General features: G+C 51.7%; 10 protein-coding genes across 10 annotated transcripts; 5 read left to right on the top strand and 5 right to left on the bottom strand.

Moving 5' to 3' along the window:
- Window positions 1–788: 788 nt before the first annotated feature.
- On the top strand, window positions 789–2,727 carry EDD37DRAFT_657884 (CPA1 family monovalent cation:H+ antiporter; the record flags this gene model as incomplete). The annotated part of the gene is made up of 4 exons (XM_062818929.1): window positions 789–906; window positions 967–1,729; window positions 1,790–2,519; window positions 2,590–2,727. The coding sequence occupies 4 exons, from the start codon at window positions 789–791 to the stop codon at window positions 2,725–2,727; spliced, it is 1,749 nt and encodes a 582-aa protein (XP_062670205.1).
- Window positions 2,728–2,775: 48 nt separating this feature from the next.
- EDD37DRAFT_407637 (ribonuclease H-like domain-containing protein) lies at window positions 2,776–4,931 on the top strand. The gene is made up of 3 exons (XM_062812418.1): window positions 2,776–3,373; window positions 3,425–4,034; window positions 4,215–4,931. The coding sequence occupies exons 1-3, from the start codon at window positions 3,172–3,174 to the stop codon at window positions 4,735–4,737; spliced, it is 1,335 nt and encodes a 444-aa protein (XP_062670204.1). The 5' UTR covers window positions 2,776–3,171; the 3' UTR covers window positions 4,738–4,931.
- A 68-nt stretch (window positions 4,932–4,999) lies between these two features.
- EDD37DRAFT_407614 (uncharacterized protein) lies at window positions 5,000–6,189 on the bottom strand. Its single transcript, XM_062812417.1, has 2 exons — window positions 5,937–6,189; window positions 5,000–5,862 (listed from the first exon to the last, which is right to left on the bottom strand). The coding sequence occupies exons 1-2, from the start codon at window positions 5,943–5,945 to the stop codon at window positions 5,458–5,460; spliced, it is 414 nt and encodes a 137-aa protein (XP_062670203.1). The 5' UTR covers window positions 5,946–6,189; the 3' UTR covers window positions 5,000–5,457.
- Window positions 6,190–6,936: 747 nt separating this feature from the next.
- Window positions 6,937–9,012, top strand: EDD37DRAFT_564477 (phosphate-repressible phosphate permease; the record flags this gene model as incomplete). The annotated part of the gene is made up of 6 exons (XM_062814012.1): window positions 6,937–7,112; window positions 7,178–7,605; window positions 7,659–8,385; window positions 8,447–8,530; window positions 8,597–8,751; window positions 8,810–9,012. 6 exons carry the CDS (start codon window positions 6,937–6,939, stop codon window positions 9,010–9,012), a joined length of 1,773 nt encoding a protein of 590 aa, XP_062670202.1.
- A 125-nt stretch (window positions 9,013–9,137) lies between these two features.
- Window positions 9,138–10,429, bottom strand: EDD37DRAFT_407554 (uncharacterized protein). The gene has a single exon (XM_062812415.1). It carries the CDS (start codon window positions 10,288–10,290, stop codon window positions 9,262–9,264), a length of 1,029 nt encoding a protein of 342 aa, XP_062670201.1. The 5' UTR covers window positions 10,291–10,429; the 3' UTR covers window positions 9,138–9,261.
- A 1,260-nt stretch (window positions 10,430–11,689) lies between these two features.
- On the top strand, window positions 11,690–13,411 carry EDD37DRAFT_407531 (L-lactate dehydrogenase). Its single transcript, XM_062812413.1, has 2 exons — window positions 11,690–11,833; window positions 11,891–13,411. Exons 1-2 carry the CDS (start codon window positions 11,806–11,808, stop codon window positions 13,351–13,353), a joined length of 1,491 nt encoding a protein of 496 aa, XP_062670200.1. The 5' UTR covers window positions 11,690–11,805; the 3' UTR covers window positions 13,354–13,411.
- EDD37DRAFT_407532 (ribonuclease H2 subunit A) lies at window positions 13,412–14,676 on the bottom strand. Its single transcript, XM_062812414.1, has one exon. It carries the CDS (start codon window positions 14,480–14,482, stop codon window positions 13,469–13,471), a length of 1,014 nt encoding a protein of 337 aa, XP_062670199.1. The 5' UTR covers window positions 14,483–14,676; the 3' UTR covers window positions 13,412–13,468.
- Window positions 14,677–17,290: 2,614 nt separating this feature from the next.
- EDD37DRAFT_407602 (adenosinetriphosphatase) lies at window positions 17,291–18,595 on the bottom strand. The gene has a single exon (XM_062812416.1). The coding sequence runs from the start codon at window positions 18,477–18,479 to the stop codon at window positions 17,664–17,666; it is 816 nt and encodes a 271-aa protein (XP_062670198.1). The 5' UTR covers window positions 18,480–18,595; the 3' UTR covers window positions 17,291–17,663.
- A 419-nt stretch (window positions 18,596–19,014) lies between these two features.
- Window positions 19,015–20,950, bottom strand: EDD37DRAFT_681217 (4-coumarate-CoA ligase; the record flags this gene model as incomplete). The annotated part of the gene is made up of 4 exons (XM_062819744.1): window positions 19,015–20,000; window positions 20,059–20,490; window positions 20,596–20,736; window positions 20,801–20,950. The coding sequence occupies 4 exons, from the start codon at window positions 20,948–20,950 to the stop codon at window positions 19,035–19,037; spliced, it is 1,689 nt and encodes a 562-aa protein (XP_062670197.1). The 3' UTR covers window positions 19,015–19,034.
- Window positions 20,951–22,063: 1,113 nt separating this feature from the next.
- EDD37DRAFT_407419 (uncharacterized protein) lies at window positions 22,064–24,205 on the top strand. The gene is made up of 2 exons (XM_062812412.1): window positions 22,064–22,181; window positions 22,469–24,205. Exon 2 carries the CDS (start codon window positions 22,475–22,477, stop codon window positions 24,095–24,097), a length of 1,623 nt encoding a protein of 540 aa, XP_062670196.1. The 5' UTR covers window positions 22,064–22,181; window positions 22,469–22,474; the 3' UTR covers window positions 24,098–24,205.
- The last annotated feature ends 41 nt before the right edge of the window (window positions 24,206–24,246 follow it).

Raw genomic sequence — 24,246 nt, 5'->3', positions numbered from 1 at the left:
AGCCGAACGGAATGGCGGCAACCGTCGCCCCGCTGCATACCTAGGTACATTGACCTCTGCTCTCACCTCGCATGAGCGCGTCTTCGCCAAGTCAATGATGCCTTTGTCATGTTGAAGGTTTTGTAACAATCGGGGGAGTTTCCCGATGTAAATTGTGCCAGCAGAAATCTGGGAAGGGGACGAATAGCTGATCTTCATCATTGTGTTATCTTTCTTTCCACCCTATTCTTCCAACGCCGTTGTCCAGTTCTATTCGAACAACTACTACTGGAGGGTGTCTCCTGACTTATCAATCCATACGCTTTGGATCCAATGGTTGAGATATCCTTGCCATACAACATCCGGATGAGCAGCTTGACGGGTTCTTTACCATTTCCTAAAGTTTCGGCTTGTGATCAATAACATTTACTGCGAGGGGTGGCATTTCACTTCTTCCCCCGTTCATCGATCAGTATATACATTACAGCACAAGCAGAGCCCAATCGAAACTGCCGAACAGCCGAAGGGACATCAACAGGAACAGTGTCTGATCGGAGGTTCCTGAGATTGGATTTGCAGTAGTGGCCGACGCATCAACAAGATCACCAAGCACTACCAAGCATACGAAGCCTGTTGTACAAGGAGTCCTATCTCCGCCAAATTGAGGACGGCCTATCTTCTACCTTCTGTCCAGACATACTCCGGTCGAAGGGCCACGACATCAAGGCCACGACATCAAGGCCACATCTACGCTTAACGATAACGAGCCAAATTGCTAACGGAAGGTCTCTTGACGAGTCCCAGCAACCATGCCTACCCTAGTGTTGACCAATTTCAACATCGTCTGCGCAGTGCTTGGAGGGTTCATCACGCTATTTGGGCTTGTGAGCTATCTTTGCAAAGAACGGTTCTATCTATCCGAAGCTTGTACGTTTCAGCATCTTCCATGGCCAGGCTGTGGGTCAGTGACTGACGGAATCTTTGCAGTGATATCGCTTGTTGCTGGGGTCATCTTCTCGCCTCATGCCGCCAATTTCATCAGGCCTCTCGAATATGCTCAAGGGGTCTCAGAGAATCTTGATACCATCACGCTGTATTTCACCCGGCTGGTCTTGGGTGTCCAGCTTGTCTTGGCTGGCGTGCAGTTGCCAAGCAGATATCTTTATACGGAATGGAAGCCTCTAGCTCTCTTGCTCGGTCCGGGTATGACTATCATGTGGATAAGTGCGAGTCTCCTGGTATGGGCGATGGTGCCACATTTGCCCATTCTTCACGCATTAGCCATCGGTGCTTGTGTGACGCCCACGGACCCAGTCTTGTCCAATTCTATTGTCAAAGGAAAATTCGCGGACAAGAATATCCCGAAACCGTTGCAGAAAATCATCATTGCCGAGTCCGGCGCAAACGATGGGCTTGGGTACCCGTTCTTGTTTCTTGCCCTGTACCTCATCAAGTACACTCAGGATGGAGGCGCGGGACAACCTGGTGGCGCGGCAAAGGCGATGGGATACTGGTTTGGTGAGACTTGGGGGTACACTATTCTGTTGAGCGTCGTGTACGGTTTTGCTGTGGGCTGGCTGGCGAAAGAGCTCTTGCATTTTGCTGAGGAGAGGAAGTATGTGGATCGCGAGAGCTTCCTTGTCTTTGCTATCACACTTGCGCTTTTCATCACGGGGACTTGCGGAATGATCGGCTCGGATGATGTGTTGGCCTGTTTTGTCGCTGGAAACGCGTTTACTTGGGACGATTGGTGAGTACTCCTATGCCTAAGGTTCGATGGTTGAGAAACGCTTTGCTGATCACTGTTCAGGTTCCGCCTGGAGACGGCCGATGATTCTCTTCAGCCTACTATAGACATGTTGCTCAACATCTCTGTCTTTCTGTGGTTCGGAGCGGTCTGTCCGTGGGCGTCTTTTCGATCGAACGATTTTATACCGATATATCGTCTGATCTTCCTTGGGATATTGATTCTATTGTTGCGTCGGGTACCGATTGTCCTTGCTATGCACAAGAAGATACAGGAGATCGAGCATCTTCAACAAGCAATATTCGTGGGATTTTTTGGCCCAATTGGAGTGTCGGCAATCTTCTATCTCTATGTCAGTGTGGATTTCCTCAATCAGGTCACGGTGGATGGGGTGGTGCGCGAAGATGCGGAAAGATTAGCAGCTATCATGAGGGTGGTCATCTGGTTTCTGGCCATTTGCAGTATTGTCGTTCATGGACTGTCCATTCCATTGGGGAAGCTTGGATATCACTTTCCACGGACCATTTCGCAGGCACTCAGCAGTGACAGGGAAGACGATGAGCCTGACATCCACCTCCGACGACATCAACCGAACAGTCCGCTTCGACGGAGGAAGAAGAACAACCGAGGAGACCATCAGCCAAGTCCTGCGGTTTTCAAGATTGGAAGATCCAGCACAACCCAATCTTCAGGAAGAAATGGGGTCGTAGATGATCCAGCCGAACCGCCTCGACCGATACATTTCCCTGTTGATACTCCCCCAGTGGGGACACAGACCCCTGTAGAACGGGAAGTGGGTGAGAGGGGTCAAGAGATCGAGAGCAGCGCAAGAGACAGGCCGGTGACTGGGGACGCGAGATCAGGGTTGCGCTGGCAGGACGAGAGTACGAGGGAATGAGAATGAGGGTGTAGTACTAGGTAAAGATGGTGATACAGGCCTCAGTCGGGAACGACCGGCCAATCCTCGTATCTACAGGCACACACCTACCGACAGCCTGTGAGGAAGAGAAGAACTTCGAGTGTGGGCTCTGTAAACATTATTGAAGAATGTATATAGACCGTGTACCATACCCCGCGCGAGGGAGATCCTCCGGGACAGACCCCCTGCATTTCCGTTCTCCGCTGTACGGCCACACGACGACCCTGCAAGGCCTGGTCCTCCCTTTCTCTGAGAACCGGAGCTCTTTGGTTGCCTCCTCCTTCACCGCTTCCTTGCTGCTGCCTCCAGAAGCGCCCATGAACTTGGACTACCATCGTCCTCAGCCTAGCAAAAGCGCGTCGTGACATTGCCCTCCAAATACTCCTTGCTCGCGAAAGATTCACTACGTCTCGTTTCACTTCCTGCGAACGCGTGGATTCGCTCCCCTCCTTCCCAAAAGACCATCAATCTGCCTCGCCTTCGACGTTTCAGTCTGGTTCTCCGCCCCTTCTACCACCGCATCATCATGGCACAACCAGCTCCAGCCGCCCGGAACGATGCCTCGCGGTCAAGTCCTGGCCTTACTGCCACCAACGCTGCTGCGGGACAGAAGAGAAAGAGAACTACGGAACGGAAATTCTATGCCGTAAGAGAGGGGAAGACGCCAGGCATCTATGAGACCTGGCCAGACTGTCTAGGCCAAGTCAAGGGCTTCAAGGGTGCCGTCTGTATGGAACAGCAGTCCGCATGACTTAGGCATGAGTGCTGACACTTCACAGTCAAGGCTTTCCAGAATCTCCACGAAGCGCAAGCTTGGATGGATGGCAAACCCCTAGCCGAGAACAAGTCCAATTCCACCGACCAGAAATACTATGCAGTTCAATGTGGACAGATCCCAGGCGTATACACGGATTGGACGCAAGCACAGGCTCAAATACGAGGCTTCCGCAAACCCAAGCACAAGAAATTCAACACAAGAGCCGAAGCAGAAGCCTTTGTCGCTGCAGGGAAGAAATCCAGTGGTTCAGAACCGGCACAGAACATCAGTCCAGAAGAAGAGATACGGAGGTTGATTGTCAAGAACTCAGCGCCTGGCCTCCAGATCAATGGAACATATGCTCCGACCGACAAAGATGGAAACCCCTATGAACTTGGTCGACGACCCTTACCGCCCGGTGCCGAGGACGGCTACGATCCCAACGTAAAGCTGGGCCCAGACGGGACGTTGGTCAACCGGACTGAAGAGGAGAAACGCAAGACAAAAATGATGGTCCGAGAACGAGATGCGCCGGGTATGCTACGTATTTATACCGACGGATCGAGTCTACGCAACGGCCAAGCAGGGGCCAGGGCAGGAGTGGGAGTGTTTTTCGGACCACAAGATCCAAAGTATGATACCTCCACCTCCACCTCTCAAAAATTCAAATCCCGCGCACAGCGTCGAAAGACTCAGCGAGTCTATACCATGGACTGGGCGACGCGGCACAAGCCTGAAACCCCCGCCGAGCAAGAGCGACGAAGAGACAGCGATGACCTCGAAGAAGAAAAGCTAACGAGTTGGCGTTACAGAAATGTCTCCGAGGCACTTAAGGGCAGCAAACAAACCAATCAACGCGCCGAGTTGACTGCGATCTTACGAGCACTGAACATCGCACCTCTACATCGCGACGTGACTATTTACACGGACAGCAAGTACAGCATTGATTGCGTCACGAATTGGTACAAGAACTGGCAGAAGAACAATTGGACGAATGCCAAGGGCAAGCCTGTGGAAAACAAAGATTTGGTGGTGGATATCCGCGAGAAGATCGAAGAGAGAGACCAATTCAGTAAAGGCACGTTCTTTGTGTGGGTCAAGGGACATAAAGACAATGTGGGCAATATTGCGGCTGATAGGCTGGCTGTTGAGGGGGCGATGATGGCCAGAGGTATTGATGTTGAGGAGGTTTTTGGGAGTGAGAATGGTTCTATCGCGGAAGAAGTCGCTCGCTTGGTCAAAGGAGGTGACAACGAGGATGATGAGACGAAAGAGGCTTTTGAAGCTATGGAGAAGGCAATGCAGGAGGATGGTGATGGTGATGAGTTCAAATGAGGAATCGACCATTGTGACCCATGTCTTGGACGGCGGTATGCTGTATGAGTGCTACCTGGTGCTATGCTCCTTCAGACAGCATTTGAGAAGCTTGGTCCATGGCTACCAGATATATTGAGCCAACTTTCAGTCGCTTCGGACATTGGCCCATTGTTAATGCCTGCTCAAACAGATTCGATATGCGATGTCGGAAACCCACCTGTCACAATCAGAAGGCCAGGTCGGAGCGTGAATATTCCTACTTCCCGCAACCACGATCCTTCATCACCGAGGATTTTCCCTGCTTGGTAAAGGTCACGCGTGTATTCCCATTGCACTCATCCTAGGCAGAGCATCGTGCTCTTCTTGACAGGCGGTGGGGTGGCCGGGACAAGAATATAACCTCTTGAGATGTGGGACATCAATCTCATGTGGCGAGGCTGGAGTTGAATATGACTGTGCTCTGCCTGTATCGCATCTCGGAACGTCTATGCACCCTTGATCCGTCCAGAAACACGTCCCGGTGCCCACGAGTTGTTGTTCGCAATGATGCTAAGCAGGATTCGAACCTTGCTGGATTTCCTCGACGCTTTTTCTCCAGGCATCGACCGGTCGTCTCCTTTCCCGTCACATGCTGATGAAAGGGCTGTCTCCAATTTCCGTCCATGTTCAAATGTCGGCTTTGGCACGTGTAAATGCTTTTATACTCAGTCCTTGTCGATCAAGTCGTTATGCTTTCCTTCATGTCGAAAGCCTCAACGTCAGGACCAACAGCGTAACGTACGCGGCAATACTCAGAGCGGTCAAAACCACAACGACATTCCCACTAGTTCTGAATCTCTTCCTATGCAGCCCGTCATTGCTGACCTCATTGAAGAATTGTTGGTTCCCCTGTTGTCTGCGGTACGCGCTGACGACCAGAACTCCGGCTCCATAAACAGCGAACAGAGCCCCTATACTATAGAACTCGGACGTGAAGATCTTGAGCACCACGAGGGCGAAGGAGAATTGAGAGAGTGAGGTGCGGATGTAGGCACCTTCAAAGGTGCGTTGGGCGGCGCGGACTTCGACAAGTTCATCGTTGGTTAGGTCGATGCTGCGTGCGCGATGCATGCGCAGGCGGAATTGGTCTTCTGCATGGCGAGACTACAGCACGTTGTGTTAGTCTCGAGTTGTGTAGCGGGTGCGTGGTGCTTGAAAGGATGTGACGATATGCTTACAGTGAACATGACTGAGCATTCAATTTCAACGATAGCAGCAGGCTATTGAAGGGACATGTTCATCGACTGGATTGGCGCCTTCCCGGGAGTTCAGCGGGGGCTCTAGATCGGGATACAGGTGGTGGTAACAGATGAGATGTGAAGAAACGCAGTTGAGGTGAAGGGCAAGAGGGGTACCAGCCTTGCGCTACGTAGAGCAAGGCTGAGGTTGAGTGGAATGGAAGGTCAGCCGAGACAAGCACATCTTATTGCGTCTCGACGTCCTCCTAGCTCCGCTCTTCTCATATCCCTCCTTTCGCAACCTGTCGTGACGAGATGCTATACCAAGCCGCCTAGAGCCTGGCTTACTGACGGTCCCAGCATATGATATGACCAGTCAAGAGCGCAGACTCCGAACATGCGCAACGTCTGTTTCTGCTGCCGGTTAAGTCAAGGCGAGAACGACCTTGACATGCTCCCAAGTATTGGCAGTGGCATGTTCCAAGAAGGCCAAGCGATCTAAGCCACGATTGCAACAAAAAATATCATTATCATCGCGAGAGGGTTTGATGTTTCGTGATATCGTTTGTGGAAACTCCGATGTGCACGTGGCTGACTATACACGCCTGATTAGCTTGAGCTTTTACCAAGAAATCATACCGACTTGGCAACGAAAGTTTGACCTTGTTGCCAATACCATGATGGTCCAGTCTGTATAAGTCTATACGATATTCTCAAGCCCTCATCACTCCGCTCTGCTCCCCCTTTCTGCAATGCCCAGAATGCCCAGCGATATCGCCCTGCCATGGACGACGCATACACTCTTGGCATCAAGGTCTATCCTTTCTCGAAGGCGTCTTGGGCCAGTCGCAGGGGGTCATCAACGGTGATGCCCAGTATCTGAAAACTCTTGTTCAAGCACCGGTATAAAATGCAGGAGGGCTCGCCTTGATATCTTGTTCCTTTTCCCCAGCAACCTCGGCTGTACCCTTCAGTTTCTCTGATCACGGGACGATTCGAGATGTATCTCCATCAATATGACTATTTGTTTGCCATTGGCACGATCTTTGCCTTTCTTGATGCATGGAACATCGGTGCAAATGATGTTGCCAATTCCTTTGCCACGTCCGTCTCGTCCAGGTCATTGACTTATCTCCAAGCCATGTGTATTGCATCCGTCATGGAGTTTGCTGGCAGGTAAGATATGGCGAGCACCTTCGACAGGGTGGCTACTTTGTGAAGAACTACTGACCCTTGAATAGTATGGGAGTCGGCGCCCGCGTTGCCGACACCATCCGGACAAAGATTGTCGACGTGGATCAATTCGCAGACAACCCTGCCTTGCTGATGCTGGGCATGGTGTGTGCCGTGGTTGCATCGTCATGCTACCTCACTGTTGCTACCAAGCTTGGATTGCCGGTCTCCACTACCCATAGCATTTTGGGCGGCGTGATTGGCATGGGGATAGCAACTCTGGGCTCGGATGGGATTCACTGGTGGGGTGGCAACGTCAACTCTGGTGTTGTACAAGTGTTTCTGGCCTGGATATTCGCGCCCACCATTGCTGGTGGCTTCGGTGCAGTGATATTCCTCATCACCAAGTACGGAGTTATGTTGCGCAAGAACCCAGTCATGAAAGCTTTCGTGACAATCCCAGTCTATTTTGGCATCACCTCGGCACTTCTCACCAGTAAGTCTCCTCCCCTTCCAAAGTGCCTTGGGTATGAGTCTGACGTGTCTTAGTGCTCATCGTTTGGAAGGGAGGTTCCTCGCGAATCACGCTCAGCAACGCGGAAACCGTCGGCGTCATCATCGGCGTCGGCGCTGCGGTTACCCTCCTCGTCGCTGTCTTCTTCCTTCCGTGGCTCTATCGGGTCTTGCTCAAGAATGACTGGCAACTCAAATGGTGGCATATTCCACTAGGACCATTACTTTTGCGACGCGGAGAAACACCGCCTATGCCTGAAGGCTATATGGTCGTCCAGGACTATTACCGCGACCACTTGACCCTGGAGGAGCTCCAAGCCCAACGCGCCTCGGCGAATGTCAAGACACAAGATGTCGAGCGCAGCCATGAACATCCTTCGGAGAAGCTCAGGGACAGCAACCTGACAGACGACAAGATTTACCCCGACGGGCCCGGTGTTGGTCACGATGTGAGTCCTATCGCTACTACTACTACTGCTGCTGCTGCTGGCCCCCCACCACTCTCCATCATCGGCCCTCGCCCCGAAGGAAAGAACTCCAGCCCGGCAGTCCTGTTCTGGCAGCTCAAGCGCGCGCTGTTCCGTGGCGTCGAGCAGGACGTTGTCAGTATGCAGAAAAAGCGCAACATTCTGAGCGGCGACCTCGAGGCCGTCCACGCTCACGCCAAACACTACGACAATCGTGCCGAATATTTGTACTCTTTTCTCCAGGCCATGACTGCGGCCACGGCATCATTCACACACGGAGCCAACGACGTTTCAAAGTGAGTTCTTTCCGGACATGATCTCAGGCATTCGTAGAAGGCTAACCACAAATTCCAAAAGCGCAATTGGACCCTACACCACAATCTATTATATCTGGGCCAATAACGAGCTCAAATCGAAAACTCCTGTGCCATACTGGATCTTGTAAGTCTCTGCTCGGATGCCAAGCATGCTCTACAACTCTCTGAACAGTGTCTAACTGTATCTCAGGGCTTTCGGTGGTGCTGCAATCGTTATTGGTCTTTGGACCTACGGCTATAACATCATGCGCAACTTGGGCAATAAGATCACCCTCCACTCTCCCTCACGAGGTTTCTCCATGGAACTCGGCTCTGCCATTACAATCATCCTTGCTACTAGACTCAGTAAGTCTTCCCCTTGCCGGCAAGTTGCTCGAGGGCGTCTGCTAAGAGTCACGTGCAGAACTTCCAGTATCAACCACCCAATGTATTACTGGCGCGACCGTTGGTGTAGGACTCTGTTCCGGCACGTGGAGGACCATAAACTGGCGAATGGTCGCGTGGATCTATTTCGGTTGGTTCATAACGCTACCAGTGACCGGCATCATCTCCGGATGTCTCATGGGTATCATCATCAATGCGCCCAGGTGGGGCGTAGCCTTGTGAGCACATGACGCATCCTCAGTGCACCACGCCGAGTTGATGTGGCGCTTGGAGTCGAGCATCACGGAGTGCCCAAGAGACGGTGGACACAGGTCGTGCACGTACTTCGACATTGATGCAGGATTGCTGGAAAGGAGATTTGGGGCAGAACTCTTGACTTTGCCTCGCCGATTTGTGCATTGTCTGTCTGAATTTCATCCAAATTGTAGTGGCTAAAAGCAATACTAGGAACAAGGAGCATCAGTATGTCGTCTACCACGGGTGGTCATCTTGAGTGGCGACATAGCGGCGATCAGAATGGTCGTTGATCCAAGAAAATATATCTTGTGCCGCAGACCGAGTATCCGGATGGTCGTAATATGGAGCTGCTTTGAAGCCATAAATGAGCCCATCAACACTCGCCTCGCCCATGAGCTTGTCGAGATACCAGCTCTGCCCAGCCTCGAGGGTCCACGAAAAGACCTTGCCGAAGTGTCTCGACTCAACGGCTTGACGGAGCTCGGTACAGGTGTAATAGCTTTCTTCTTCGCAATTGCCGAACTGGTACCCGAGAATGAAATTGCCATAGGACATGATGCCTTTTGCTGATTGGGAGAGTCCGGCGGCAGAGAATGCCTGTTGGACAGTCGCTGCTAGGCTTTCGAGATCAATAGCTTCATAGTCGTTCAGAGAAGCAATGACTCTTTTGAAGGCAGGTCCGATGTTGCTGCCGCCATAGAAGCCGTACAAAACCCTCACACCATATGGCTGGAGGATCTCGCGTGCCAGATCCTGCAGGGTGTCGATCGAGCATGGCTCTGTCATTGGCTTGTTTGGATCGCAGTAGTCTGGATTTTTGATATCGAGCCACACGAAAGTGATTGTCTTGCCGGCCTGACGAGCGTCTGCGATGGCTTGGAACATTTGGCGCGCGCTGCCGCCACGGGTGAGCCATATACCGTCGTGGTCTACGTACCAGCCGCTGTTGTAGGCAGTAAGATCCATTTCAATGGCATTAGCGCCATGGGAGAGAGCATCTTGCACGCCTTGGACTGTGGAGACCCGGTGGGCTATGAGGTAAAATGGCATTGGCGGGTTGGGTACTGCCAGTTCGTCTGACGTCGATGTTGTATCGGTGGTGAGGTTGCTCACGACGTTGAGATCCAGAGTGGGTGGCAGGACTGGCTGAATGAGCGCCTGCTGGCTCGTACCGAGAATCAACGTGGCAGCGTCATTGAGAGGACTTGTCAAGAGTGAAGATGCGGCGGACAAACCCCTTATGAGTGGTGCGAAGGAGACCATTGTTGGGCATGGAATGATGCAGATTGACTCAAGAGACGATTGTCCTAGCGATGGCAATCATATAGCAAGGAAGTGGCCTTCATATAGCCAGAGTTATGAATACCATGATGAAGAGTCAGGTACAAGGAGTGGCAGTGGACTCGTCTGACATTGCAGAAGCAATACCTCGTGCAGTGCATCGATCTGGGGAAAGAGCGTATCTCGTATCGTGGACGAGGTTGTATTTGGGGTGCTATAGGCTGTGCGTTGGTGGTCTGTGGGCCGTGTAATTGGTTCGATGGACGGCGCATTGGGCGGCTGTCGATTCTTCCGCATAAAGAAACTTCGAATAGTATGCCGAGGTCCTGTTGAGCCACGAGTCGAGTTGTTCTTGGTGTGTACGAGAGAAGACCATCCATTGGAAAAGTTCAAACTGTGTGAACTTTTTGGGTTGCAATGTTGGGCTCACGTCCCGGAACATACCCCCAAGTACAAGCAATGTCAATGGAGCAACATGGATCGTCAGGACGCAATGTAACGGGCATTCCACGTACTTTTGTAGCCTTGGTATAGAGGAACTCAATATAAGTGTATTGCAGTCTCAACCAACCATGATATTGCATATCTGGCGCATATGTCTGACCTCATGGATATTTTGGACTTACCGTTCAACCCTATAGACGGTCGGCTATGGCCCCCTACAGGCGCCATATCCCAGTATCAGCCGTCCTCAGGTGCCCATACAGCCAACGTCACAGTCAAGGGCACCGCGAGGTGAGACTGTACCGCACCTCCTGGCGGTGAAGTGGTATGAAATAATGGTCGCATATGTATTTGAGTGTCGGATTTCTGCTTCAATCCACAATGAAGCCTGAAAGTCTTGCAAAAGCATTCTTGATGATGGCCGAGTGGAAAAGTCCTGTGCGATCCTCCATCATCCCTACTTGATGAGATGCAGTTTGAACAATCCACGAGGCAAACTTCCCCCTCCCCCTTCGTAGTATCGTAGTAACGGAAAAAACCAGGTAAAGCTGGTTTCACTTACCTACAATCTCCATAAGGAGCTTGTAGACAGAGTTTTTGTTTTTTTGCTCGATCGGCATTGGGTATTTGTTATACGAGCCTTTTGTGTGGGTGAGGCAGAATTGGTTGTAGTAACAAGAAGTGCTCGAAAGTACAGGTAAATGAAGAAGTGATGGTTTGATGCTAATAACTTACAAGTATACCTGGTATTGGCAAAAAGACCGCCCTTGTCCATCAATGCGGATAGGTCTCGCTGTGTCGCCCTTCCTACCGAGCGCATGTCATTTCTAAGCCCCTCGGTCGATCTTGCAGCGAGTATTCCCCCCTGGATGATGCGAGAATTCCGAGAATTGGAGACATGAACCGTGGGGGTGGGACGACACCAATGGCGGCGTCGGTATATCAGTGCTGGCGATTGCTCCGTTCGCTTTTTGGAATCTACATCTACTTGAGCGCATTCAACGCTGTGTGATTAGCGACGCTGGACTTTGAGCCAGGCGACGCAGCGGCAGCATGTCGAAGGTCATTGATTACGCAGAGGGTGAGAGAGTCATCCACGTCGCTGCGCTCCGACCACCCAGCTAACCTGCATCTACAGTACAGAAACACAAGTCCAAAGAGTCATGTTGGGTGATACTCTACGGCAATGTGTGGGACGTGACCGACTTCCTGCCCAACCACCCTGGTGGCGCGAACATCATCCTCAAGCTTGCCGGTAAAGATGCTACCGAAGAGTACGACCCGATTCACCCTCCCGGTACGCTCGAAGACAACCTGCCGGAGTCCGCGCGCATTGGACCGATCAACCCTCAGACACTCCCTGAGCCTGTAAAGGCGGCTAAAGATGTTGGACCAGAACCAGACAGTCAGATTGAACTACCACTGGGTGCGCTGCTGAACTTGAATGAAGTCGAGGCCGCTGGGAAGAAGAAAATGTCCAAGAAAGGATGGGCATACTACTACTCTGCCGCTGACGATCTGGCCAGCAAGCACTTCAACAATTCTGTTTATAGGCAGATACTGCTGCGGCCCAGGGTCTTCGTCGACTGTCGGGACTGTGACTTAAGCACCACTTTCCTAGGACACAAGCTTGAGATACCAATATTTGTGTCGCCGGCAGCTATGGCCAGACTCGCCCATCCGGACGGCGAATGGGGAATTGCTCAGGCATGCAAGAAGTTTGGCACCATACAGATGATCTCGAACAATGCTTCTATGACACCAGAACAGATTGTGAAAGATGCAGGGCCAGGTCAAGTGTTTGGCTGGCAGCTATATGTCCAGACAGAGCGGAAGAAATCAGAAGATATGCTGGGAAGAATCAACAAGTTGGATGCCATCAAGTTTATCTGCCTAACACTCGACGCGCCCGTACCCGGCAAGCGAGAAGAGGACGAGCGATCAAAATATGTTGTCGAGGACACAAGCCAGGCCATCAAGGATGCAGGTGGAGCAGAGCTCAAAGGTGGCGGTGGCATTGGTCAATCCTTGTTCTTTGGTACCGACCCAACATTGACCTGGACTGAGACACTTCCCTGGCTGAAGAAGCATACAAACAAGCCCATCATCCTCAAGGGCTTGCAGTGCCATGAAGACGCCTATCTTGCTTCTCATCACACAGATCAAGTCAAGGGCATCATCCTTTCCAACCATGGCGGTCGTGCCGCAGACACAGCACCACCTGCCATCCACACTTTGCTAGAGATTCGGAAATACTGCCCCGAAGTCCTCACTAAGCTTGATGTTGTGGTCGATGGCGGCATCAAGAGAGGTACCGACGTGGTAAAGGCGTTGGCACTCGGAGCAAAGGCCGTGGGTATCGGTCGTGGCGCGCTCTTTGGCTTGGCGGCTGGAGGTATCGAAGGCGTTGAAAGAGTCCTTGAGATCCTTCGTGACGAGACGGCAACAGCCGCTCGGTTGTTGGGTGTTCCAAAGATGAGTGACCTCAGTCCTCTGCATATTAACACCAGGGCTGTGGAGCGGGACATCTATGATGGTCCGGCCAATCTCCCAGGTATTGAGGGAGCCATGAAGGGTCTTTGGGTGAAAGCGAAGTTGTGAGAAGGTGCACCTTTGCGAGCCCGTTATACCCATACATCTGGCGCAGCGTTCGTGGTTGAGAATCATATAAAATGACATTTTGTGATGCGCTGAATACGAATCGAATCGCTCCGACTCAGAACGCTTCTTGGCCCACGCTGGTGCCGAACCAAGTCCTCAGCTCGTCGCTCTCTGTTCTTGGCCCAGACATGCCATTGCTGCCGAAGTAGTGGGAAAGTCTCATGTTATCGTCTTCGGCATCATCGGGCCAGTCTGCCAGCATTGCCGGTCCACTTTTTTGCTCTAGCATGTCTTTGATGGTGCCCCAGCTGAATCTGCATTCATTTCCAAACCCCCAGATGGGGTCGATCGCTGACTTCAGCCAACTGACACATCTTGCATCAGATGGATAACCAGAACCCCAGCTGACTGTGTCGTCCTTGCATGAGGTCGTTTGTTGCTGGGTGTAGGCCTCAAATAGAGCCTCGCAACTCACGTCTCTTGTGACCTTGGCGACGACACTTGCTGCACTGACGCACGGATACAGACTGTCGGCTTTCTTTTCGACAGTAATTTTAATGGTTGGGAAGATGAGTGCCAACTTTCTCTGGTAGACATCTGGCCTGCCGATGGTGTCGACATAGATTTCTCTGACGTTAACGCCTCGCTCGATGACACCTCGGATCAATTCGACGGTGGCATCCATGGCCTGGGCGTTCAAGTTGTATGATCCGCCGTTCTTCATCATGCCAGCACCAATGTCCTGAGCACTAAGAGATTTGATGGCCCAGCCGGATGACTTGAACAGATCTGTCTCTGATGAACAGACTGCTTTCATGAGGTTAGCCCTCACGACTGGCGTCAGGACTTTGGAGTCGTCAAAGTGATATGTAGTCGCCAGCAGGGACTGTTCCATCTCGATTGGGAGGTAGTAGACACCGTATATCATGGGCCCGATGACAGGCCCACGACCTGCTTCGTCCACACCGAGTACACATGGCGTCCCAGGTTCGGATCCAGATTTATTTGTGGTAACGCCCTCTGGGACTTCGCTGTAGTGTGCATACGATCTTCCAGACAACAGTGCGTCCTGATGACATTGCACCGAAGGAGGTACAAACACTGAAGATGCGGGGAGTTCTTCCTCCATGATTGATAGAGGGAAGTAGGCACAAAGCTCCGTATATTGTCTGGACTCGGGAGGCTTGGATCTAAGGATTGTGAAGACGCGACTCGATAATCGGACAAGGCACAGGACGCGTCTTGGGCCGGCTTCACTTCGGAATTGGCATTGGGGCAGTCTCTACCAACGCTAACTCGATCGGGCCTTTTAGACAACAACCTCCATCCTCAATCAACATCGGATGAAAGATAACTCATTGCAGGCAGCATCGGAGCTTGATCGCGGCTCCATTGTTCCAACCTGACACACCCCGTGGGGCCTTCGCGACTCTTTACCGCCATTATGGCGCCTCGACCGCCTGTTCATCGCGAACGCGACAATGTCGACTACTCCGCAGTTGGGAAGCTGGGAAGGTGGGATACCATGCACAGCATCAGAAGGACAAGACTGACCCGGGATAGGCGCACTGGAGTCACGTTAGACCCCAGACCCCTCGATGCGAATGGCATGGAAGAAATCACCGGCATCTTCTCTTCTCCTCGCAAGCCGTCTCCTCTGAAGAATGTGATGGTGATGGAAAGCGTGGAAGAGACAAGTACGTCGCATAGGTTGCATGACATCGAGACCAGACTGACACCGCTACAGATCTGAGCACCACTCCAACTCAAGCGATACGCAGATCAACTCGCTCAACCCCGCGGCGACCTCCTAGATCTTCATCACCGAGGAAAAGCGGGATAACTGGTACTGCCAGAAAAAGCAATGGCGTCGACATCTTCTCGACGAGAAAGAGCTTGCATCATGAAGACCCGGAAGATGGTGAGAATGCACCGGACTTGACACCGACGCAACAAACGCAAATGCACACTGCCAGGAAAAGCAACAGCGTCCATATCTTTTCAACCAGGAAAAGCTTACGACATGAAGACCTGGAAGATACTGAAAATGCGCCTGAATCGACTCCAAGTCAACAGGCACGGGCACACACTCGGACTCCAAGTCCTAACAAGTCACCTCTACGGGATATCACCACGAACAGCTCATATCCCAATAGGGCGCCCCGGACTAGCATGAGCGAGATTGAAAGAGCTGAAAGTGAGATATCAGCGTCGATTGAGGAGGATTCGTTGCAGCCCACCGAGGAGGCAGCGCAAGAGGAGGAGCCAACCACCCCGATTGTCGATGAATACGTACCGAATGATGGGATTGACGGACCTGATGACTACGTTTCGAGCGGCGCGGATAACGAGGAGGTGATCTCCGATGGAGAAGAAAGGGAAGAAATTGAAGACCGGGGCAGCCCTCCCAAGGATTTCGACGACGAGGAGGTGGAGAGGACGTTCGAGCCTGAACCGTCATTACCACCAGTAATACAAAACCAACCCAACTCGCGGAAGAAGCGCAAGTCGGATGCGCTGGATGTGGACGAGGATCCTGCTGTCTCGCCCGTGCCTCAGAAATCTCGCAAAACGAACAACAAACAACCTATTCCCGCACAAGATAGTCCTAGACCCTCACCGACACCGAAAGCACAGCCTTCAAAGGCAAAGGGAAAGCAGCCGCTGAAGAACAAAGACCCCAACGTTAAGATGTCCGCACGTCAGGAGAAGGAACTTGACGATATCATTGAGAAGGTGAAAGCAAGGCCAGGTCCTCCAAGATCTTTATACATTTTACGACGAGAAACGCCAGCGGATGAAGGCGTGACGCATACCAGAAGTGGCCGCGTCAGCATCAAGCCGTTGGCATACTGGCGTAACGAGAGATGCATCTTTGGTGAGAACAGCCCTTTGCCCAAAGATGCTCGATACCCATTGAATAGCATCAAGGAGATTGTACGAACAGAAGAAGTCAACGAAAATTGGGAGAAGCCAAAGTCAAAGAAGAAGAAGAAAAAGAACGCTAAAGGGACAGAAAAAGAGAAAGAGAAAGGCAAGGCACGCGCGGTCTCGGTGGTAGATTCGGACTCGTCCGACTCTGACGTGGATGAGGACGACGTGCCGAAAGAAGACCCGTATGCAGAGCCGTGGGAGACAGAGGGCGGAGGAAAGCTTCGAGGTAACGTTTCGATATGGGATGGTGCAGAGCAAGCACCTCTGGAGCAGGAAGAGGAGATTGAAATCGCATACGCTGCATCCGCTATCAAGACGCGCGAAGTCAAGAAAGGATCCAGTCCTGACGGACGGCCGACCTTTAGATACGCCAAACTGATAAGCACGAAATTTATGGGGTCGGGACTGCTGGATTTACCTCCTGGAGGACTGAAGCGACCGAAGAACAGTCGAATGATGCACATGAGTTTCTTCGTGGTGAAAGGGCGTGTCACAGTGAGTGTTGGCCCTATTGGCGGTGAAGAGACTGGCAGTACGAGCCGGTTCAGCATTGGCAAAGGGGGGTTCTGGCAAGTTCCTAGAGGTGAGTTTTATGTCCACTACGGCTGTCTGTCGTGCGATAAGAGCTAATATGTGTTGACAGGCAATCAATACTCGATCGAGAACGAATTGGATAAGCCGGCGCAGATATTCTTCAGTCAAGGATGTGAGCCAGTCCCCATTGAATTTGAGGAATAAGGCTTTTGGACTGTCTAAACTTGTCTCGGCACGCATTGACTCTATATGTCTATCGTGCATGTCGACATGACTGGAATGAAAATACCTTTGGCCAAACTTTGTTCGACGGGCATATGACTTGAAGATACCGCTTTTGCTTGCAATGATAACATGCCCACTTTGAAAGACAACAGCCACTGGAGCGCTGCTTGTCGTCTGCTTCATGAAGCCGAACGCGACATTGAGATGCCGTGCTTCAAAGATGGTCGTCAAGACGCAATGAATTTGTGTTTGAGCCAAGCTCCCCCACTGTCTTCCCACTTTCGTTTCATGGTCTTGCTCGCATAGCAGTGCAGATTCTGCATGATCGTGATCTACTTCGCATGCTTTCATTCTTAAGATGCACCCTTCCTGATCGTCTTGCCCGTCGGTAGCGTGTGGCCGAAGGCAGATGCGTGTCCCGCACTTTCGCGTCTCGCGTGTATCTGGGACCACGTTCATCCAGTTCCGTCGTGGGCCAGGGCATGGCCTTTGATCTCTGACATGCTGCTTCCATACGTGTCACGCCAACACTCAAGTCTGTTCGCGGCGCCTCCAGGATCACCAGATCCTGGGAGTCTTCGTTGACTTGATCATGTGGACGGAGGTTATGCCGTTCCTCAGACCTCCTCCATATCCTCATCGATCAGATCATCCAGCACCGGCCACTCGCCAACCTCAACCTTCTCTGGCCTTGCAAAAACACCGAACTTCTCCCCACAGGTAAACACCCTCTTCTTTGTTTCTGTTCCATCCTCTTCTTCAACGACCACGCTCCCATCATTTCGACCAACTGGCTCATCCAGTTCAACACCCACCCACACACACCCCGCTTCCTTGACGCCTCCCAAGCCAGGGATCTCGCCAACATATCGCACGGTGCCTCGTCTTCCATCATCGCGGCCTACACGGCACCGCATGGAGACTTTGATCTGCCGCCGCTCAATCTCAGCACTATCATGCTTGAACCTCTCCTCGGCGAGACTCTGTGCGTCCTTAGCATGTGGATCGAACCTGCCCAGACCCTGGCGGCGCTTCCATGCCAGAACAGAATCCTCCAGCTTCTCGTACTGGGTCTCAGGCATCTGGTACTTCTCGACGGAACTCAGATCGTTGAAATTGATTGTCTGCCGTGCTGCTACGGGTCGACTGTCCAGGATTTCAATCTCCGAGCCGCGGTGAAGACCATTCCTTGGATCGCCAACGAAACTCTCGTCGGACAGAGAGATCCATGACCCATCAAGGCCCCTTGTCCTCAGGGACTGGGCTGATGCGGGGATTCCGGTCACAGGCTCGAGTTTGGTTTTCAGTTGTGAGATGGTCCAGGACGGGGTGATGCGCCGCTCCGCCCTCAACAGTGGTGTACCGCTGGTCGGGTTTGTGTCGTTGGGTACAGTTATCTGCACGGGGATGTCTGGCTGGGTTGTTGTCGCCATCTTGTGCAGTCTGACTGTTGCTGAACAGTGCAAGGAATGAATACTTATCTTGTCCAGAGTCTGTCTGTTTGTCTAGTCAGGCTAATCCTCGGCTATTTCTTGCTCTTTGTTGTGATAGCAAGTGAATAGGGGCACTTTTTAAACGCATACATGGAAGCTTAGCCGAGGGCTTTGCTTCATCTCATGAAGATTTGTTTGTTTGCTTCTAAACTCCTTTGCTATCTTGCTTTGATAGACCGTGTCGGCGACGCGTACATTTCAAGTAGCTTGGTGTCCGGCGACCGTCACCTCCTTGATCTTACATTCGCCTACGGCCAGCTTTCCAATGTCTTGGGCTCTAAACTTACAATGGATCACCAGGAAGAAGTTGTACCTGGTGACGTATTTCTGACACTGCCACACGTCCTAGACGGCCCTCTACCGATCAGCGACTATTCCCTCCAAGATGCGACTTCATGCGCTTCGAAACATTTGATCAGGCTCGAGTTTGGAGTCCCAAGGACAAAGACTTCATAACACGCCCTCTTCGGAATGTTCCTGCAAAGCAAGGTCTTTTCACTCAGCTTCCTCCACTATACCAAGCCGAGTTCGCAGAATCTTGCCTGTGAGCGCGCGAGGAATTGCCTTGACGAACTTGACTTCCTTGAGATGTTTGTATGAGATGAGCTTCGAAGCGACGAATGCCTTGATGTCGTCTTCAGACAAATTCATCGCAGCTTGTGTGAACCGTCCCTCTGGGAAGCCCTGGACAACATAGGCGCAGAGTATGGTCTGGTAGGTGCCATTGGGATCCTCACAACTGACGCCATAGACAGCAGCATCGGCAATCAGCGGATGGGACTCAAGAACGCTTTCGACCTCCGTTGGCGAGACTTGCCAACCGTTGACCTTTAGGATCTCTTTGCATCGTCCGGCATGGACGACTTTGTTGTCGTCTCGAATGAGGACGAGATCACCGGTTCGGTAGAATCCATCAGAGTCAAAGCTGTCTCGGTTTGCTTTGCCTTTTGGAAGGTATGACAAGAACATCGTTGGCGAACGTATGAGTGCTTCTCCAACTTTGTTATGTTCTTTGACAATGTCTCCATTGGCACCGATCAGCTTCATCTCCATGTTGGGTAGCAGTCGTCCAACGGTTCCGGTGTCATTCTTCTCAGACCAACCATGAAGAGTGTGCCAGCCCGCCTCGGTGGTTCCCCAACATTGAGCGACCACAGCACCTGGCCTCAAGCGCTTGATCAACGTGGCCTGGACAACCGGGTTCAGTACTGCTCCGGCGCATATGACGTATCGCAAGAACCGAATCGAGTGGGCGTCCAAACCTCCCAATTGTGCCAGTATACCAGCGATCGGAGGCACGATTGGTGCGTCAGTAATGCCGAACTTGTTGACAGCGTGAAGGAAATCCGGAAGGTGGAATTTCGGCAAGAAGTAAGTGGGGATACCGAGGCGGAGAGGAAGGACAAGAGCCAGTGGTGATGCAAAGGCGTGAAAGACAGGTAGACAGATGAGCTGTGAAGGCTGTGAAAGATGTCAGTCTGATTACTCTTGGGTGCTCAGATGTCAAGAATGACAATACCTGGTAAGGTCTCGCATTGTACTGGTCCTCCAGAATTGCTGCCTGTGCGACGATGTAGCGATGTGGAATCATGGCCACCTTTGGAAGACCTGTGGTCCCACTGGTGGTTGCATACGCCGCCAGACTTCCCCCGCTCTGTGGATGGTGGTTGAATGGATGTTCCACCGAGTCAACCAAAAGACTTCGCCAATTACGGCACCCTTCGATGGGCGCATCTCCCTCACCACCGATCAAGAAGACATCTGATTTGGAGATGTCACAGATCGAGGCTGCTTCAAGGACTGGCTTGATGCAGCGCGTCTGAGTGAAGATCAACTTGGGTTTTGTGAGTTTGAAATGTCTCTCGAGCTCGGAAGAGGTGTATGCAGGATTGACGCCCGAAACGCAGGCTCCGGAACCGACTATGGCTAGGTAAACCAGGGGATACCAGATCTATCATTCCCCCAGATCGACCCGGTCAGCAGTGTCACACAACAGATGGTGAAGCAGATGGGTAGCGGCAACAGCCGTTTTGAGCAACAGAAGGAAGAATCTTACGTTATTGTAGGAGTGTAGGATCACACAGTCCCCCTCCTTGACTCCGAGTTCCTTGAGACCTTCGATAAGTTGACACACGACAAGGTAAGCTTGAGAAGCCGAGATCGATTCCGACTCATCGTTCCTCGGGTGGACGAAGATCTAAATGGAAGATTCCAAATCAGCGATTGCCTGTTTTGTATACCCGCATGTTCAAGCAGCTTACCGGCTTGTTCTTGTCATATTGACCAAGATTGGCGAAAGCAAAAGTGAAGATGTCTGCAGGCGGGATAACGAGAGATTTGGTCGCGGTCCGGACGTACTGATGGGCCTGCTGGTTGACGTGGTCCTCGGAACGAGGTGGAGAGAAAGACATTGTGTAACTGTGGCTTGCGCACAGAGACAGGTGTCAATATGTGTGGCTAAGTGTGCGTGGACAGTGGCAGGTCAAGTAGGACAAGAGCTGCAAGGAGCATGCCCTTTGTGCGAAGGAAGAGGGGATGCAGAAGCGGATGAGGTGTAGATCTCTGTGAGAGGAGACCTATCCAACAAGAGAAAGGTGGGTTGATAAAGACGGAGAAGATGAAAAGTTGGTGTTGGTAAAGAATTGAAGACAGGTACAGAGTTGGTGGTGTATTCACTTTGAGACAACAGATCTTTTGCTGACAATACGGGCAGTTTGCTACAGTGGGCGCGGGTGAATGAATTGCCTCACGCAACTCACCTCACAAAGAACAGGTCTTTTGGGAAGAGATACAAGAATACAGCCTCTTCCCATCTGTCTTGCTGGTTTTGACAGCGGCATCATTAGTCAAGCCTGGTCATTCTCGACTCTACTACGGCCGTTCCAATGATGGCCATGATGCAGTCCAGCTTCAACTCCAACTACAGCACCTCAGCTCCTTCCATCTTTGTCTGCACCGTCCACCTCTTGCCTGCAGTCGGAAGGAATGCAGCTGGATTCAATATATTGGAGGACTATCAATTGGTTACCGGCAATGCAAACTTGGCTGGAGGAAGAATCGACCCAGTTCCGCGGATCTCTCTCACTGCCTGACCTCACTGCCTTGGCCGATTGGATATCAAAATATAGCTAGATACCACTATAGCTACTTACGGACGGATCTGTACGAAAGTGCATGCAACACCATCACAACACCATTGATGCCACAACGTTGAGGAATTCTTCTCGGCTACGTTCGGATCGGATACCTTTGTTTTGGCTGTTTCTGTCATCCTACGGCTGCCAGTGGTTGCATGATTTCTCATGGCCCACGTTTTCGAGTCACCTTGAATATTCGTCCAATGCTTCACGTTCGATACCTCCTCGGTAACCCCTTCACTCACCATCCTCCACCTCGTCATTCCCAAAATACCACCTGGTACCTCGTTGTATGATCCGATCCACTCGTTGCCCTTCGGCTTCACGATCCGTTTTCTGTTCGCAGGATATGTCCTCGTTTCAGGTACCTCCACGATCAACTGCAACGCCAGCGGTATAAAAGCGTCAGGAACGTCGTCTTATCAGATGCCGATAACACCGATCCATACCACGACGTCACCTCTTCAACACGCCTCCTTTATAGGCTAAATATCTTCACATCTGGGTAGGTACTCCGTTTGTCGCGCAGCAAACCCATACACTCCACTGCCTCGCGCTTGTGTATTGACTGCTTCGCGGCGTCATGGCAGCCATGTGAATTTCGGTTCACTGCCTCGAAGCATCTCGAGGCAGTCGACTCGGGTAGTTATGGCAGCCATTATCAATGCCTTTCCGTTCTTTTCTGCCTCGTCCCCGGGAACATTTTATCTTCATTTCTGTCCTGGTTCATTTGTCCTCGTTCCAAGCAAAACTTTTCTTGAAAAGTCTTACTGATCTTTCTGGTCTACACAGTTAGGGATGGCGCCAGATACTTTTCACCCATTCTGGGTGTCGAAACATCCTCCCCAGCACCACCGTGTCGCATACGACGCGAATTCCCTAAAGCCGAACCATCATCCAGATCCGAACTATCCCAATGACAACATGAACCACTCCGTTGATCCTCACTATCCTTCGTCACAAACCGAAGCCTCTGAGCTCACAGAGATTACTCCTACAAGTTCGGTAGCCATCCTGCCCAAACTCGACGGCGCATGTGATCACCCTTGCCCTGTGATGGCATCAGACATGGTACTTGAAAAGCCAACTATTCCTGTGACACCATTTCCGGAGAAAAAATATGATCGCATCCTACGGAATCTCCGGTGGACCATTCTGTCGGTCTATCGGCGCCTCAACATCATTGTGCTCACGTCAAATATCATCGCCATGGTAGTCCTGGCTACACAGCACAGGCTGCTTACAATGTCACCAACAGCGGCTGGCTCGGCTGTAGCCATCAACGTGACTGCGTCGGTCCTGATTCGACAGGAGCTTGTCATTAATGCTCTCTTCTACTTGTTCGGTAGATGTCCTCAGTGGTTCCCACTACGTATCCGCTGCATGGCTGCAAAGATCTACCATCTAGGAGGAGTACACAGTGGCGGTGCAATGTCGGCCACACTCTGGCTAGTGTTTTTCACCATCGCTGTGGTCAGATTCTTTCGAGAAAAACTACTCGACACGCACAACTATGCCATACCGGCTGTCATGGCGGTAATCGACGGACTTTTCATCTCCATCGTGGTCATGGCACATCCGAGCATTCGTGTAAGACTTCACAACTCGTTTGAATTGGTTCACCGCTTTGCCGGTTGGACTGCCCTAGCACTGTTCTGGGTTCTCTTTGGACTTCTGACGGACGCAAAAATTCACAGCTCAGACTCGACTATCACGCTCCAAGGCGCAGTTGCTGGCAGTCCTATATTTTGGAGCCTCCTGATTACGACCATCTCTATCATATTGCCATGGCTCTCCCTCCGAAAGGTTGCAGTCGATGCGGAACCACTGTCGGATCACGCCATTCAATTACACTTCACTTATACCAAGTGCCCTGCAGGTGCAGCTGCTCGACTGTCCGAAAGCCCTCTTAGAGAATGGCATGCCTTTGCTGGTATCCCGGATGAGGATGGCCAAGGATTCTCCGTCATCGTATCCGCTGCAGGCGACTGGACCTCGAAACTCATCAAATCGCCACCGACAAAACTTTGGGTTCGTGGTATCCCGACCAAAGGCGTATTATACATCGCTCCAATATTCAAGAAGATGGTACTCGTCGCCACAGGATCCGGGGTTGGTCCTGTCATGTCGCTTTTATGCATGAAGAACATCCCATGCCGCATCATATGGTCAACACCTGATCCTGAGGCCACATACAAACCAGGCATCGTCGAAGAGATTCGCCGCGCTGATCCAGAAGCTGTCATCATCAACACGACTGTCGCTGGACGACCAAATCTTGTGCGGCTGACATATGATCTGTATGTGTCATCAGGTGCGGAGGCGTGCTTCATCATTTCCAACCCCAGAGTTACGCGGAGAGTGGTATATGCTCTTGAGTCTCGGGGAGTTCCAATTTTCGCACCTATTTTCGACTCTTGAACGATTGAGATCCCCACTCAGCAAGCAACATATTTTAGGGGCTTCGGCAGGTTGGCATGAGTTTGCACATACGGGCGCGGTTTCGGTCAGACAGGTCGTTCAATCTGTTGTGCACTTGAAGCAGAGGACGGTTTCGGCAGCTTCGAGCA

This window comes from Exophiala viscosa (genome assembly GCF_022695815.1).
Source record: "Exophiala viscosa unplaced genomic scaffold EDD37scaffold_5, whole genome shotgun sequence".
In the NCBI taxonomy this organism is placed as follows: Eukaryota; Fungi; Ascomycota; class Eurotiomycetes; order Chaetothyriales; family Herpotrichiellaceae; genus Exophiala; species Exophiala viscosa.
The sequence above is the reverse complement of the archived record's forward strand: the minus strand, read 5'-3'. Positions and strand labels throughout refer to the sequence as shown.

Coding starts and splice junctions, on each gene's coding strand:
- EDD37DRAFT_407637 (XM_062812418.1), top strand. CDS start 3,172: ATGGCACAACCAGCTCCAGCCGCCCGGAACGATGCCTCGCGGTCAAGT. Junction 3,374..3,424: donor GGGCTTCAAGGGTGCCGTCT/GTATGGAACAGC, acceptor GACACTTCACAG/TCAAGGCTTTCCAGAATCTC. Junction 4,035..4,214: donor TTCGGACCACAAGATCCAAA/GTATGATACCTC, acceptor TTGGCGTTACAG/AAATGTCTCCGAGGCACTTA.
- EDD37DRAFT_407554 (XM_062812415.1), bottom strand. CDS start 10,290: ATGGTCTCCTTCGCACCACTCATAAGGGGTTTGTCCGCCGCATCTTCA.
- EDD37DRAFT_407531 (XM_062812413.1), top strand. CDS start 11,806: ATGTCGAAGGTCATTGATTACGCAGAGG. Junction 11,834..11,890: donor GGTCATTGATTACGCAGAGG/GTGAGAGAGTCA, acceptor CTGCATCTACAG/TACAGAAACACAAGTCCAAA.
- EDD37DRAFT_407532 (XM_062812414.1), bottom strand. CDS start 14,482: ATGGAGGAAGAACTCCCCGCATCTTCAGTGTTTGTACCTCCTTCGGTG.
- EDD37DRAFT_407602 (XM_062812416.1), bottom strand. CDS start 18,479: ATGGCGACAACAACCCAGCCAGACATCCCCGTGCAGATAACTGTACCC.
- EDD37DRAFT_407419 (XM_062812412.1), top strand. CDS start 22,475: ATGGCGCCAGATACTTTTCACCCATTCTGGGTGTCGAAACATCCTCCC.